Consider the following 15,628-nt stretch of genomic DNA (forward strand, 5'->3'; position numbering starts at 1 on the left):
AACAATACAGTTTTTCGCTATTTGTCGTTATTACCAATATATCGTTATAATAATATTATGGCATTATTTGCATTGTCATTCAAGCATTTCAAATTAAACGTGTATACATAATTTTAGCTCAATCGGATGAAGATATCTGCTTCAGAATAAGTCGCAAAATTCTACCCAAACTAACATAGTTACAACATACGAGTACCTCCGTATGTTACATACATACGTACTTGTAGTTACATATTGCAAGATAAAAAATGAAAAAACGGGCGACTACGTAGTTTTAATATAGATTTAATCGTGAAATTTAGTCGATTGAAACTAAAACTAATTTAGTTGTTAGTCGAACATTCTCACAACTAATTTAATCGCAACTAAATTAATCGCGATTAAAAAATGACGATTGATATTTTTAATCGATTGATTAGTTAACTAAAATATTAATCGATTAATGCCCATCTCTGCTTGGAACACAGTTTTCCAAACGCTGCAGCTGCAGCACCGATCCTGCTGTTGATCTCAGCGTCAAGGTCACACTTCGATTCTATAGTGCTCCCCAGATAACGGAACTTGTTGACCTGCTTCAGCACATCCTCACCAAGCTGTACGGCTAGTGTCTCGTGACCATGTGAGTCCAAAGACATCACCTCCGTCTTTTTGACACTAATTTTAAGGCCGAACTTGCAGCAGGCTTGGTGAAAAACAGACATCAGCTGTTGCAGGCCATCTGGGGATTCTGCAAGAAAGCATAGGTCGTCAGCATACATGATCTCTGTGATCAATGCATGTGAAACTTTCGTTCGCGCCCTAAATCTGGCCAAGTTAAAAACACTGCCATCGGTACGGAAGCGTATGCGGACACCTTCGGATACTGTTTGTAAGACTTCCTTGACTACAACTGCAAAGTATAGAGCGAACAGTGTAGGGGCTAGGACACACCCTTGTTTCACCCCACAGGTAACGGGGAAGAAATCAGACTGTTCACCGTCTACGGCGACGCAGCACTGCATGTCGTCATGCAGGAGTCTCAGAAGTCTAACAAACTTCTCCGTGCATCCCAGCTTCTTCAGTACCAACCAAAGGGCTTCGCGAGGCACACTGTCAAACGCTTTCTCCAGGTCAACAAAACAGAGGTACAACTGACGGCCTTGTTCCCTGCTTTTTTCTTGTAGTTGACGCACGCTGAAGATAGCTTCGCAGGTGCCTCGGTCAGGTCGAAAGCCGAATTGGGTTTCAGGCAGGATTTTTTCTGACAAATTCATTAGGCGGTTTAGCAGTGTCCTGGCAAAGACCTTTCCAGAAGCTGTCAAAAGCGAAATACCGCGGTAAGAGTTGCAATCCGAACGGTCACCTTTGTTCTTATAGAGAGCCTGTATGCGAGACACTTTAAAACTATCCGGGACTCGATCTTCCTCCCACATACGAACAAACAGCTCCCAAATAAAGGAATGCAACTCCTCACTGCCGTATTTTAACAGTTCTCCCGGTATAAGGTCTATACCAACTGCCCGCTTATTTTCTGGTGTCTGATGGCTGTGACAACCTCGTCACGCGTCAGGGGCTCGTCCAGCTCGATGGCTACGGGGAGTTCGGGCATTAAACTGATGTGTGCTAGATCAGCTGATCGATCTACGTTGAGCAAAGAGTTGAAATGTTCTGCCCAACGCTGCAGTACGTCCTCTTTGCTAGTCAGCAAGCTGTTGCCATCTAAAGCCCGCAGAGGCACTTTCGCTCTGAAAGACATACCAATCAGTTTCTGCACCTCGTAATAGAACTCCCCAAGCTGGTTGGTGTCCGCGAGCCACTGTATCTGACAAGCTTTGTCACGCCACCACCTGTCCTTAATTTGTCGAGACAGCCTGCGCATTTCCTGGTCACTCGCTTTGACTGCTGCCTCGCTTCTACCTTGTTGACTCCGCTGTCTTAAGAGGTCTCGGTGTTTGCCAAATGCTGTCCGGAGAACTTCATCATTATCATCAAACCAGTCTTCGCTTCGCCGGACTTTATTACCTAAGGTAAGAGAAGCGGCTTCCATAAGATGAGTAGACAATTTCCCCCAAACAGCACTGACATCGTTCCTGACACTAATAGGCAGAAGTCTTTCGGACAAGGCTTTGCGATATTCTTCAACCACCTGGTGATATTTCAGCCTGTCCACGTTCAAAGACGCAGGCTTTTTCACTATAGATCTGCGCGGGCGACGGAGACGGAGTCGAAGCTTAGTGACAATGAGCCGGTGATCAGTCCAGCAGTGCGCACCACGCATTACTCGGGTGATTTGCACCTGACTGAAGTCTCTTTGCCGTACGATGGCATAATCTATCAAATGCCAGTGTTTGGATCTTGGGTGCATCCACGTGGTTTTGTACTTAGTGGCAAGCCTGAACATTGTGTTCGATATTGCCAGCTCGTATTGAGCACAAAAACTGAGTAGCAACTGACCATTACTGTTCATATTGCCCACTCCGTGTCTACCCAGAACTCCAGGCCATGCCTCATAGTCCCGTCCAACTCTGGCATTGAAATCGCCTAGCAATAAAACCTGCTCTCTGGCGTCTATGCCATCGAGGCATTGAGATATTTGGTCGTAAAATTGGTCCTTCATGTCATCAGACTTATCTAGCGTTGGAGCGTAGACACTGATGACATTAAGGAAGTTGTCCTTATCCAGGTGAAGGCGCAATGTAGTCACGCGGTCCGAGATATGTACAGGGTACTCCTCCACTCGCTTGACTAACTGTGTCTTGATGGCAAATCCTACACCTGAACGCCGGGGTTCGGAGGCAGCGGTACCCTTCCAGAAGAAAGTGTAGCCGCCACCATCTTCCACCAGCTCTCCTTCGTCGGCAAGGTGCGTTTCGCTGAGAGCAGCCACATCAACGTTATAACGACGAAGTTCTCGAGCTACTATGGCGGTTTTGCGTTCAGGGCAGGCGTTACCATCTCGATCAATGAGCGTTCTGACGTTCCACGCGCCGAATGTCATCATAGCTAATTTCATGCTGTTATTTTTGTTGCGACGACCACGAATTGAGCTGATGCGATGGCAGCCGCGGTTACTACCACCTTCCAAAAAGGGACGAGCATTTGTTTAGGGCACCTTTTCTAGCCCTCTCCCTGGCTAAGCGGGGAAAGCAGTGCCTCCCTAAATAGGGCTGCTTTGTCATCCTAGGTGCTGCCGAATCCATACTGTCGCCCCAGATTTGCAGTACGAAAGCGACCACGGCGTGTACTCACACCCCTAGGATCGCCCGTGTGCAGGAGTCAGACAAAGCCTGGCGTGCATCGCGCCTGACCTCTCTACCTCCTCCCGTCGCCACAGGACTTAGGACATAATCGGAGTCCATTATTCAGGAGCGGTCAATTGCGCAGGATATATTGAGGTGCGTAAGCGTTCGCGCAGACACAGACGCACACACTCGTCTTCCCTCTCCCCGGATCAGTGGAACGGGAAACCGCTACGACTGGAGGAGAGGTCAGATGATATGTCTGGCCGACGGTAACTTTACGCCCTCTACCGTCGCCCTGGGCCATCCACCTTGCCTTGCCGAGTCGCCGAGTCAGCCAAACTCTGTTGCATATCTGCGGTGAGCTGCCTTCCTTGTCGAGGCGGACTTTGTCGTACGCTATGCGGGAGGTGGCCGCGTATAGTTAGCGTGTTGACCGCAGGAAGCGAAAGTCTTATCACAGGGATGCTGCTGCCCACCCCTGGAGCGAGCATTTACTTCCGCTATATTATTTAAATGGATTGACCGCCATTGATCGGTTGACTGTCTGCACTGCATGACTGCACCCAGCGGGCGATGGGGTCGTCACTTCCCGACGCCTACAATTGCTTGCCTTGTGTTACGGCCTTTCTAAAAAAACACATGTTTATTCTTAGGCCCACTTGCACCATAACACTAACCCGGATTAACCTGTTAAACTTGGAGTTACCATGGTTACCAGTACAATTCGACACTGGGTTAACGTTTTAACCGGTTAACCCTGGGTTAGTGGGATGGTGCAAGTGGGCCGTGGGTGGGTGGAGGAGTACAGTGTGTGAGTTTTCAGAAAAAATGGTACCATTTACTTCTTTTCGAAAAACCATCAACTTTTGGCTAATTTAGACTCAGAATCACGAGTACTATTGAATGAGACAAAGAAAAAAAGTGTCCCCATTTCTTCATACAAATTATGGGTGTCAGTTTTGTAACGGTCCATACAAAATGTATGTAAAAATGCGTTACAAAACTGTAATTTTTTTGGGCTTTTTTTTTTTCTTTTCAAATATAGTCCTCTTGATTCTGAGTAGAAATAAAGGATTTGCCACACTGGATGCGTTCTGCGGTCAGCGGTCAGGTCAAACCCGCATTATGTATGAACAACATTGACAGCAACCTTTGAAGTTGAAGTTTGACCTGACCGCTGCCCGCAGAACGCATCCAGTGTGGCAAATCCTTAACCCAAAAGTTGATGGATTTTCGAAAAAAGTAAATAATACACTTTTAAGTGTAAATGCCCTTACATATCCGTATATGCCCTATCGTGCAGTTGAGATGACCAGCGGTTATCAAGACTTCACTTCGCGCGCTTGTTTCTATCACACACTGCTGGCAATTGCCGATTTACGCAATACGGAGTGTATATAGTGTAAACATGTAACCACTTTCTGTTTCCAGGGCGGCGCGGAGGTGGCCTTACGCTTACGTCTCTCGCACACATGTCGCGACGTGACGCTCGCAGCCACCGCCAGGCACAGCATAGCGCAATGCAAGAACAAACTACACGTGAGTCCATTGTCCACACTATTTCTTGATTTTAGATCTACCACAGACATAACTGATAGAAGGTCTATTACAAGTAGCAATAACTTTAATCTTAGTTAACCCTCTCAAGTAAGAGAGTCAACATCGATAGTGTTCATCAAATTTTCACAGATGATGTATTTCTGTTGCCGCTATAACAACTAATACTAAAAACAGAATAAAATAAATATTTAAGATGGGCTCCCATACAACAAACGTGATTTTTATGCCGTTTTTTAGCGTAATGGTACGGAACCCTTCGTGCGCGAGTCCGACTCGCACTTGGCCGGTTGTTTACCTTTTATTTTCCTTCCAGGCTCAAGAGGACATAGAGCCCTGGCGCCAGCGCTGGTTCTACGGCGGCAAGCTGCTCGGGGACCGGCTCCTCATCGAGGAGGCCAAGGTGACCCCCGGCTACGTCGTGCAGGTCATCGTCAGCACCGAGCCGCAGCCGCCGAGCTAGGTCTACACATCCTCCCTAGCTCTCCTGGGTCAACTTCTCTACTTAAGGTAGGGCTCGAACGGTAGTAAATGTAGGGAGACTCAAATGGAATTTATCGATTTCAAAATCACCCTGTATAAGAAACACACTAATTTTGAAAACCAGCTTTACTCTCAAATTACAACTTTACTTAGCTGCCACTTATCCGTAGCTGACCGCGATAACTTTTTACCGACGGTAGTATACATCAATACCCTAGTTCACAATCGTACTAATTACGCGAAAAATTTGCTTGTAATAACAACTCTATGTTTTCGAATTTAAACTGTTGTGAGACATACTAACATTAAATCATTTTACGGTTTACGCAATACACGGTCGTCGTGAACGCTGCTCGCACTATTAGTGCTTGAGAAAGGAGACCTAGGCTCTCCGAAACATGTCGCGCGAGTGACTAAAACAAGTGAGTCTAAACCGTAAAATGATTTAACTATGTTTGTGCACTATGGTACTAATTACGACAAATTTTTCTTCGTACGATTGTGAACTAGGGTATCGATATGTAGACCTTATGTTGCGAATGGTCGGTTTAGTGTGTTGAAATTGGTAAATGTTATTGTATATTTTACGAAAATATCTAGCATAGTTTTAAACAACTGCGATAGCTTAATATGCTTAATATTTTCATAAAATGTACCACCATCTATACATAATAAGATGTTAAAATAAAATATCTCAAATCTTATGTGATATGTATAAGATTATCAAAAGAGCTTAAATAGTCGAACTGCGAATAATACAAATCCTAGAGTTTTGTTGATGGCTTTTCGAAAGTACAGCGTATAAAAATGCAAATTGATTTTACCCTTAGGGGGTTGTTACAATTTGGTGCCCATGCCCAGGATACAAGGAACTTTAATGTTGATATTACAAGCTAGTTTAGATGCTATGCGTTTAAAAATCATTGCAAATGAATGCGTATATATTAACCAATAATTATGAATAACTTTTGAATTCGATTTGAAAACCTATACTGAATTACTGATATTACAAATCCGAAAGCCCTTTTTTTACCTTCTTCACGGTTATCGATATGTCGTTTGGCATTTAAAAAAGAAAGGTTAAGTCCTATGGATGAATATAGATGCTTTAGAAAACTAGTGGTTTTTAAACGCATGCGCCAACCGTGTAAAATTAAAATTTTGTGTAAAAACAAATATGTAAGATTGGTAAAACTAATAAATTGAAAATTGGCTGGCCATAAATGTTCAATAATTCTGGCTACTGTGACTTCACTGTTTGTAAGCCCTGCGTCAACTTTCAGTTCTAGGGCGCTATTTAAATGTTTTCACTGTCAAATTTTGAGCCATCTTACTAATGTTACCATTTGACAATTTTTTTCTGATCATTTTTTTAAAAGATGTCTTAAATTTGGCCGTGTGAAACCGAAGTGCAATACACTTTAAATTTTTGCACATATATATTATATCGAGGGAACGAAACAGTTTCGATTCCTGCCTATTTCGTGAGCTAATTAGGCTAGACTAAAAAGCTTATATAAAAAATCACGATACTATATATATCACAATACTTTGCCTATACAATTGTTCATAAACCTTGTAAATAAATAGTACGTTGACAGTATATATAATGTGTAATTTATGGCAATTGTTAAGGTAAATATTGTGATTTTTAGACTTATGAAAAATTTCTTTTGGAGCTCAAAACAAACTACAGGATGTAGTGCATAATTGTTTTTCTTCGTTTATTCTCGGAAACGTTCGTATTTGTCATGCTACTTCAAACAACCTCAGTACTTTTTGTACCGAGGCTGACTGAAATAGCAAGACACGTTAATACGTTTCCGTGAAAATACGAAGGAAAATAATTATGCATTTATAGAACACGCCAATCGAAAATCGAAACTTAAATAATGTATGTAAATTATCACGTGATTTTTTCTTCGTATTCTGTTATCCCGATACATTTTTCTTCATTGGCGTTTGTCGAAGAACGATTGTGATCATGTTGACGGCCCCAGATGGTTGTTTTTCACCTTATTTCAAAGCTTTATGAGCTATTGTCAAATGGCAATTTACTTTGTAATGGTATGAGGTGAATTCTTGGCTAAAGTTGGGATACTAGTCTATTTCGTTATCGGACCAACAAATTCAAGTCTTATGTAAAGCTTATACAGACTGGTTGTATTATGTCTAGATTGTCTAATTTCTAGCCATACTCTAATATGTAGGTCAAACTAAATAACTTCTACTATGGGACCAACTTCGAAAACGTGGAAAAAATCAGCCCGAAAACGCGGAAAAAATTAGCTGTTTCATATGTGCATATTTAAAAAAAAAAACAGAAGTTTCGCGATTTCGGGGCAATGCCCATAGTAAAAATTGTTCAATACCTGACCTACATATTTACCTCTCGAGAGTATTGTCAGTTCAGTAAAGACATTTTACTGATTTGGTTTTTTAATCAAAATAGCTAGTATTTCCTAATTCTGTAAAATCCTTTGACGAAAAGGGATTATTACGTATGTATGTAAATACAAAATGTGACTGTCCAAGGCAAAAGGGCCCCTTGGGTTCTTTTGCATTGGAACGTTACAAGTATGTTGATAATAATGTATGTCTTTCGTTGTGGATGAATGTCACCAGAGGCCTGGATGTTGGTTGGTATAGAACATTTATTAATTTAAATTGTGCCTAGAGTTTAGTCAGATTAAATATTAGGTCTTTAAAATTGATAAATGCTGTTCACGAGCGATTCGGGCAAGACGAGTTGAGAGGACAAGGACATGATTTGCAATGACAAAGTGTGGCTATGTCATCATTAATGTCACATTTCTATGAACATATGCCGTTTATAAGGACACTACCTCACTTTGTTATGTTCATGCCGGTGCATAGTAAACTCAGACGGACTATACGTCAATTATTTATCAACAGTTGACGGAAAATTTAAACGAAACATGAGCTTGAGCAGCATTAGTTATTTGTGCAACAAGAGAGGAAAGTTGGTTTTTCTTGCGAGTGTTTATTTTGAGTCCCGAGGAAGCGAAAGATCCTATAATTGAATCACGAGCGAAGCGAGTGATTCTAAAGTAGAATCTTGAGCGTAGCGAGGGACTCAAAAACACGAGATGAAAAATAACTTTGCTCTCGTGTTGCACACATAATTTTTCACCTCAGTAGTGAGAACATATTAAAGGTTAAAATGTATTTCGAATTACACAGAATAAACAGAAAAAATAACTATTATAATATGTACCATACCATACGATACGATACGATACGATACGATGATACGGTACGACACGACACGACACGACACGACCAGACACGACACGACATACCATACCATACCATAAAAAAAATGTAATAAAAGTATGAAGTTCATGGCCTTCACTAAATTAAAAAGCTACATTGTTTCACTCCCTGGAGTGAGGAAAGTCGCACTTTCCTCACTCCAGGGAGTGACGAAAGTAGGCTTGTTCGAGCTGCTGTGGTGAAAAAAATATATCCTCTTCATACGTAATCTACTGAAATATAAAGTTTCAATTTACTTTCGTTAATATAAGTTGAATTGATAAATTCGATGTCTCGTTTTGTTTGTTTTTTTTTTCAAATTATTTAAATAGCGAACTCGAGAAAATTAGTGGTTATTGTTAGATTTCGCCGCAAAATGAATTTAATAAGGTTTATATAAAAAGTATAGATTTTATTTTACAAATTATCTACAGTAGGTACTGTACCTACCACCGTCAGATATATCGGAGTGGCCAATGTACTCAAAAATACCTGAATCTGTTCACACCTCTATTGTCAAGGCGTGTTTAGATATTTTTGAGCACCTTGGCCGCTCCGATATATCTGATGGCAACTTAACTTCAATCTTGAACATAAGTAGGACTGTTGAGATACCACATTTTTTTTCGCCGTCCCCTATACACAGTGGCTAGAAAATAAGTGCATTCCCGTTGCCAGGGAGGTTTTGGGATTATACTGAGCAACTATTACTATGGGACCAACCCCGAAATCGCGAAAAAATTTTTGGCTGTTTTATACATTTTGGATGGTCCATTTTCTATGGGAGGGTAAATTTTTTTTTCGCTGTTTCGTGGTTGGTCCCATAGTAAAAGTTGCTCAGTATAATACCAAAACCTTCCTGGCAACGGGAATGCACTTATTTTTTAGCCACCCTGTATGGGTAACGCGTAACGCTGAAGCCCCAATATTATAAAACAGTGTTTTTATATCTCGGATGCTAACATGGTAATTTAATTGCCCGTTTTTATAGTATGAATTTTCTCAAATGATTTTTACTCCTAAGACCCTAATCTGGCGTGGCACGCGCTCAGACACAATGGCCGACCGCTCACGTAAAAGAAACAATGGCTTTTTTTATAACAGATTATGGTCTTAGGCGTAAAAATCATTTGAGAAAATTCGTGCTATAACCCCCGGCGCAAAAAAGAGGGGTGTGATATGTTTGACGCCAATTTCTGTCTGTCGCGTCGTCGTAGCTCTCAAACGGATGGACCGATTTCGATGCGGTTTTTTTAACGAGAAAGTGAGTTTTCTTGCGGCGGTTATTAGCTATGTTTTTAAATTTTAATTTAATAGTTATACTATTTGAGATATAAAACAAAGTTTAAATGTGAATTGTATATTAAGATGAACTATGAAATAAACTGCCACTCTATAAATTGCAGCAATTCTAAATAAAATAGACTTAATAAATTTTAATACTGTAAAATAATCATATTGTATATGTATCGATATTAATTTATTAACTTAGTGGTTGTAAATATGGAAGATAAGTATATGATAAAGGTCGTTGCAATGTGACTAGAAAATAAGAGAGGTGCGTTGGGGTAAGTTCAACGTCGAGGTAATTTTGATAATTGCGAATACCTACTAAACAAGGAGCACTTTTTACTGTAGCAACAGTATGTAAGTGTTGCTAAAGTATGAAGTGCCTCTGGTTTTATAGATACCTATGTGGCTCTAGCGACCCGCCCCGGCTTCGCACGGGGTAACGAATGATACATCTAAACCTTCCTCAAGAATCACTCTATTGATAGGTGAAAACCGCATGAAAATCCGTTTAGTAGTTTTTGAGTTTATCGCGAACATACATACACACAAACAGACACACGCAGCTGGGGACTTGTGGGGGACAGGTGTAGTAATAATATTATCCAGCTTTTGAATTTACCCCAATACAACTTATAGCTTTTGAAAATTTCCTAATTATTTAAATTGTAACTATCACTTATTTTTTACTTATTTAGAAAACTTATAATTTTTTTAAATTACAATATTTTTTAATTAAAGTATTTTAATTTACCGTGAGTGAGCAACGATCTCTAACTTAAGGCAGTCTTCACATTGATCACGCCGCTCCGGTATGCAAGCGGGACATCTATAGTTACGTTTATAACGCTGTCTCGCTTGCACACCGGAGCGGAGCGCTGCACCAGTGTGATATATAACCACGTAAGGCGCTTTTACTGGTAACTTAGGAAAAATAGCGCCTAAATAACCAACAAAAATAGGTCATCTATAATTTGTGGATGACACTTTGAAACGACATTTTGTGTATTGTTGTGATCCGTACAAATATTTGTATATTTATTTATATTTCTAGTGTGCGTTAGCGGACTGAAGTGTTTTCCTGTAAAAATGGAAATTTGAAAGCTTTTAAAATCACCCAATGATATTATTTTTGTTGTCGCTTTTTTAACTGGCCAGTGACAATAGAAATTGATTTTTTATTTAAATTTCTTAATTTTGTCACAATAGGGTTTATTTTTGATTAAGTCAAGGCATAGAAACAAAAAAACATGAAATTACTAAATGAGAATCTATTCCTAGTAATATAGGGTCGTATTTAGATATTTTACGCTATGGCCTCGCCTTTTATAAATATTCAATACTAGTAAAGTGTGTTCGGGTAATTTCATATGTCGGATAAATGCAAAATTCGGATGAAAATGACCCAAACTCCATCATGATAAGATAAGTCCTGTTTCGGAATTATCCGACGGTTTTCGACTTTCGGAATTACCCGTATACACTTTACAATTTATATTTCAGTTTACGACATCTAAAATTACTACCAATGACGGCAGTGACAAATGCAGGTACAAAATATGTTTTATATATTTAGTTTATCGCAATCGTACCTAAGAAGTAAGAACCGATTCGATTCGATTTCGATAGATCGTCGATTAAACATGATTAATCGAGTCGATTCTTTAAATCGATGACAGCTAAGAGTCAAGTGATCGACGATAGATCAACAGATCATTTGGTGTGACAACACCATTTTCTCATTTCATCATATTTTTTCTACATTATACCAAAACCTGGGGACCATTTCTCGAACGGTATTAGAGTTACACTAATATTATTAGTCCACAAACTGTCAACTCGTATGAGTTACCATGGCAACATACTAACAATATAGAGAAATGGGCCACGGGCCATTAACAGTGATAGTCAATATTTTAGGCGGTATTTTTTTTTTTTTTAATTTATGTTGCATTCTCCGTAGCCATATTACACACGTCCAAATTTTAATTAAAATTTGTATGACAACTTTACCGAGTATGATTCTCCTCTTCTAAAGTGCTTTGGGGTAATGCTGAACTGAACACCAATTTTTTTTTTAAATATTGGTGTCCAGAATATCATTTAGATGTACCTATACTGATATTTTCTTTAAAAAATATGGACCCCTGTTTCATATTTAATTTATCGTCACCCAATAAAAGGTTGTTGTTATTCGGTGACAATAAATAGTTGACGTTTTTAATAACTGCTTCTCCCTAAGTATAATAGTGCAAAAAATATGATTTTCGGTAAACTTAACATGCTAACATTACATATTATTATATTATTAAACAATATTCTAAATTATAAGTTGACGGTCTAGGTTATATAAAATTATAATAAGTGAAATTTTAATATCTAGCTGTAAAATCTTAGGTTAAAATTGTATTCATACGACTATATGATAATACAGAAAGGGAAGAGGCTTAATACAGAATAACAATATATAAGATTTTATACTAAGATTATAATTATGTCACTATTCACTGGCATGTGAACAAAATACTCTGGACATTTTATGATATAGATATCGGAATAATCTATTATTTACTGTCGAAAAACCATTGAATAAACTTTGCAGTAATACCCATTCAATTGTATTGTTCTTAATTTTTCGCTATTAGGTTGGATGACTGCTATATAGTTATTATCCCTCCATAGTAATTGGCCACTCATATTTCTATTGCCTTGTTTCTTTCTGCCTTACTATGGTGTGGCCAATTACTAAGGAGGGGCCAATAACTATAGCAGTCACCCTATCTAGTTCTCATCTTTTTAAGTTTCAAGTCCCCCACAAAAAAACTTTCAACCCCTTTTTTACCACCTTAGCGGATGAATTTCCAAAAATGCTGGAATTATTTTTCTTGTATTTAGATAAATCACCTTTTTACGAAGTTTAAAATTCCTAGCTTAAAATAAAACTTGTACCACATACGCATCCCCTTTTTAACCCCTTTAGGGGTTTAATTTTTCAAAATCTGCCAATGTAACTCAATGGAAGTTTGATATGGATTCAGAAATGTCTGTTGACAAAATTCTTAATTTAATGTATATTGGGATTGGGTTGACTTTTCTGAAGTTACCCCAATGCACCTTTTTATTAGTGACAGTGAATAGTGGCATTTAATATTGTTAAATCCGCCATGTTTCGTTACCAGTAACTCCTTCACGTTTTTTTTCTTTCTTTTTTTTAAAGGCACATTTACTAGTATAGTTTCGCAAAATTTGAATTTCACACCTTTTTCCACTGAAAGTTTGTATGTATATACGTATGCTAACATTGATTTTACATACTTTACTTTAAATCCGTTTCTCTAAAAACTCATAGTTTAGATATGCAATAATAAATCTGAACAGATACGCCATATCTTCATTGTTTTATTGCCATACCATGGACAGATAAATACTAATGCGAGTAAAATAATATTGTAGCAGCGAGTTTCAAAGCTAAAGTAGATGGCGCTGTACGGCCCCTACATTTTGTTTGACAATCAATTTGTGAAAATATGTACATATACGGTGTCGGGTGGTTGTTTCTGCATCCATCGACACTACAAGCTGTGTTATTTGTTCGAGACGAAGAATATGATGATTATTTTGCATAATCTTTGGCACAGCGCGCGGTGACGTGCAAGCGTGAGTGCGTGTGGCAACCAACTGGCTTTTGTACCGCCGGCGGGACGAGATTCGTAAGCATAAATCTGAGCTCGCGCAGAGTTCCATAGGCCGCCTACAGTGGCGTGGCGCCCACGTGACGCGGACGCCCTAAACAATTTAAAACAGCGTCCGCTTGGCTAATAGCTATTATGTAGTCTACATTTCTGCACCCCCTTTAACTTTCCTTGTAATCAATATCTTACCTCCAAATATAAATAATACGTAGGTTTGGATTATGCCTGTATTTAATATAGATGTAGATAGATAGATAACAAATTCACTATGAAGTAATACTAAGGATTGTATATGTTGAATGTATTTAGGCTTTCATACACTGCCGTTTGAGTATAAAAAATAATTATTTTCGCCCAGTTTTCTATATTACCAGCAAAAAGTTCTTGATTGTAGAAATTTGTCGTCTAAGAAAATATCGTGCCCTCGAGTTTGACGGCTGTAGAAAATGGCGCTGTCCGGCGCCATGTCAGGGGTGCGAAACTCCTTTCGGGTATTCTCGGCTCCGTTCGGCTCAGCATTGCTCCGAGCAATTATTAGGGTTGACTCAATTTGACGTCCCTTTGCATGCACGACCACAGATAAGATAACGACTTGAATTTTGACAACCCTAAATAGCCGAAAGGGATAGTGCCGTATATTAGAAAGGGACCGCATGATGTGACCATGTTTTGTGGTAAATTAAATGTCAAACGTCAACATTTGACAACCAGAGTTAACGCGTATGTAGCTCACAGCGCCATTTGCATAAGCTGTCAAATTCGAAGCATAAATTTGTCTTGGGGTGGTATTTCACCTATCCAATTTATTTGTCCTATGTCATAGCATCTCACCCTCTCTTTAAGCAAAATGTGAGACGTAATACACATTGGATAAAGAAATTGGAAGTCGAATACCACCACCATAGACATTATATACTTATCGTATACACATATGCAATAAATTAATATTTGCTTAGTCGGACTAATAATTTAGAAAAAATATTTTTGGGCCAAATATTTTATCCGTCATCAAATAACTCATGTGAATGTAAAAAAAAAGCGTATCATTCTAAATGGTTTACACACACACGTACAAAAGTACCATTGTATTTTACAATTAGACTTTCATTTATAGTACCATAGCTGGCCGCCGGTGGCGCCACTGTACATGTTTAAGATTTAAATATTTGATTATATTTTGCGTCAAATAGAAAGTGACACGTTTATTATTTAGAGGGAGAATTGTATACTGTAAACTCGATGAACAGGCTTTAGTATCCCTATAGCAAATTCTGTTGTAAAATGCATATAATTGAGCTGTTTTTATTTCCCAAATAAAATAAAACTGTCATAAATACTGTTTCTATAGGGAGCGTGCATAAACTATTTAAGTATATGCAGCTCAGGAGCCCCTTGTTTATTGTAAATTGCAATTGTCAAGTTTAAGTTTCCGATTTAAGCCACAAGATGGCAGAATCTACGCGTGCGCGCACTGTAGGCAGCACCTGAGGTCCGTGAACACCGAAGGAGAACCTCAAATGGCGGGTATCTTTCTCTTTTACTGCAATTAAGCCTTAATTATAGTGATAGAAAAAGGCACGCAATTTGCAAACTTCAGGTGTTCGCGGTAGGCCCTCTGCTTTGACGTGAAGTGTCAATGTCAAGTTTAAGTTTCCGATTTAGGCCACAAGATGGCAGACCAACGTGCACGGTCCCTAAAGTTAACACTATAGTAATCTTGGAATAAATTATCTGTGTAACGAATTAACACTAATTTCAAATTAAAAACTGGCAATTTTGTATATAAAGAGTTTTCAGTGTGTAAGCAATATTAGTATTTTAAATTTTCAAATAAAACCACTTGTGAATAATAGTTCGTCTTTTATTCTTAGATAACGACCTTATGACACTTGTAATAAGGGTTATGCTGCGAAATAAGTGCAAAATAAATGCGTCTTAAATACTGATAATCAATTATGACCCTTAAAAACTTAAATTATACTAGTGTTTTATTTAATGTATGATATTCTTTTTATATACATTAGTTTACAAATGAAATGAATGGAAGTCGTTTTGATGAATACCTATATGAGCACAAGAAATACATCGACTCATCATCATCATCATCAT

The 15,628-nt window shown here is 38.8% G+C and overlaps 2 protein-coding genes across 2 annotated transcripts in view; both read left to right on the forward strand.

Annotated features, from left to right (window-relative positions):
• LOC134744672 (ubiquitin domain-containing protein 2) overlaps nt 1-8,141 on the forward strand; it is a 29,956-nt gene extending 21,815 nt beyond the window's left edge. Inside the window, exons 4-5 of the mRNA XM_063678576.1 lie at nt 4,653-4,760; nt 5,095-8,141. Coding sequence (XP_063534646.1) covers nt 4,653-4,760; nt 5,095-5,241 — 255 coding nt within the window. The 3' untranslated portion in view covers nt 5,242-8,141. The remainder of the gene's footprint in view (nt 1-4,652; nt 4,761-5,094) is intronic.
• LOC134744674 (circadian clock-controlled protein daywake-like) overlaps nt 1-15,628 on the forward strand; it is a 113,924-nt gene that overhangs the window by 19,187 nt on the left and 79,109 nt on the right. The window lies entirely within an intron of this gene.

The sequence above is a fragment of the Cydia strobilella genome, chromosome 10, assembly GCF_947568885.1.
Source record: "Cydia strobilella chromosome 10, ilCydStro3.1, whole genome shotgun sequence".
Classification (NCBI taxonomy): domain Eukaryota; kingdom Metazoa; phylum Arthropoda; class Insecta; order Lepidoptera; family Tortricidae; genus Cydia; species Cydia strobilella.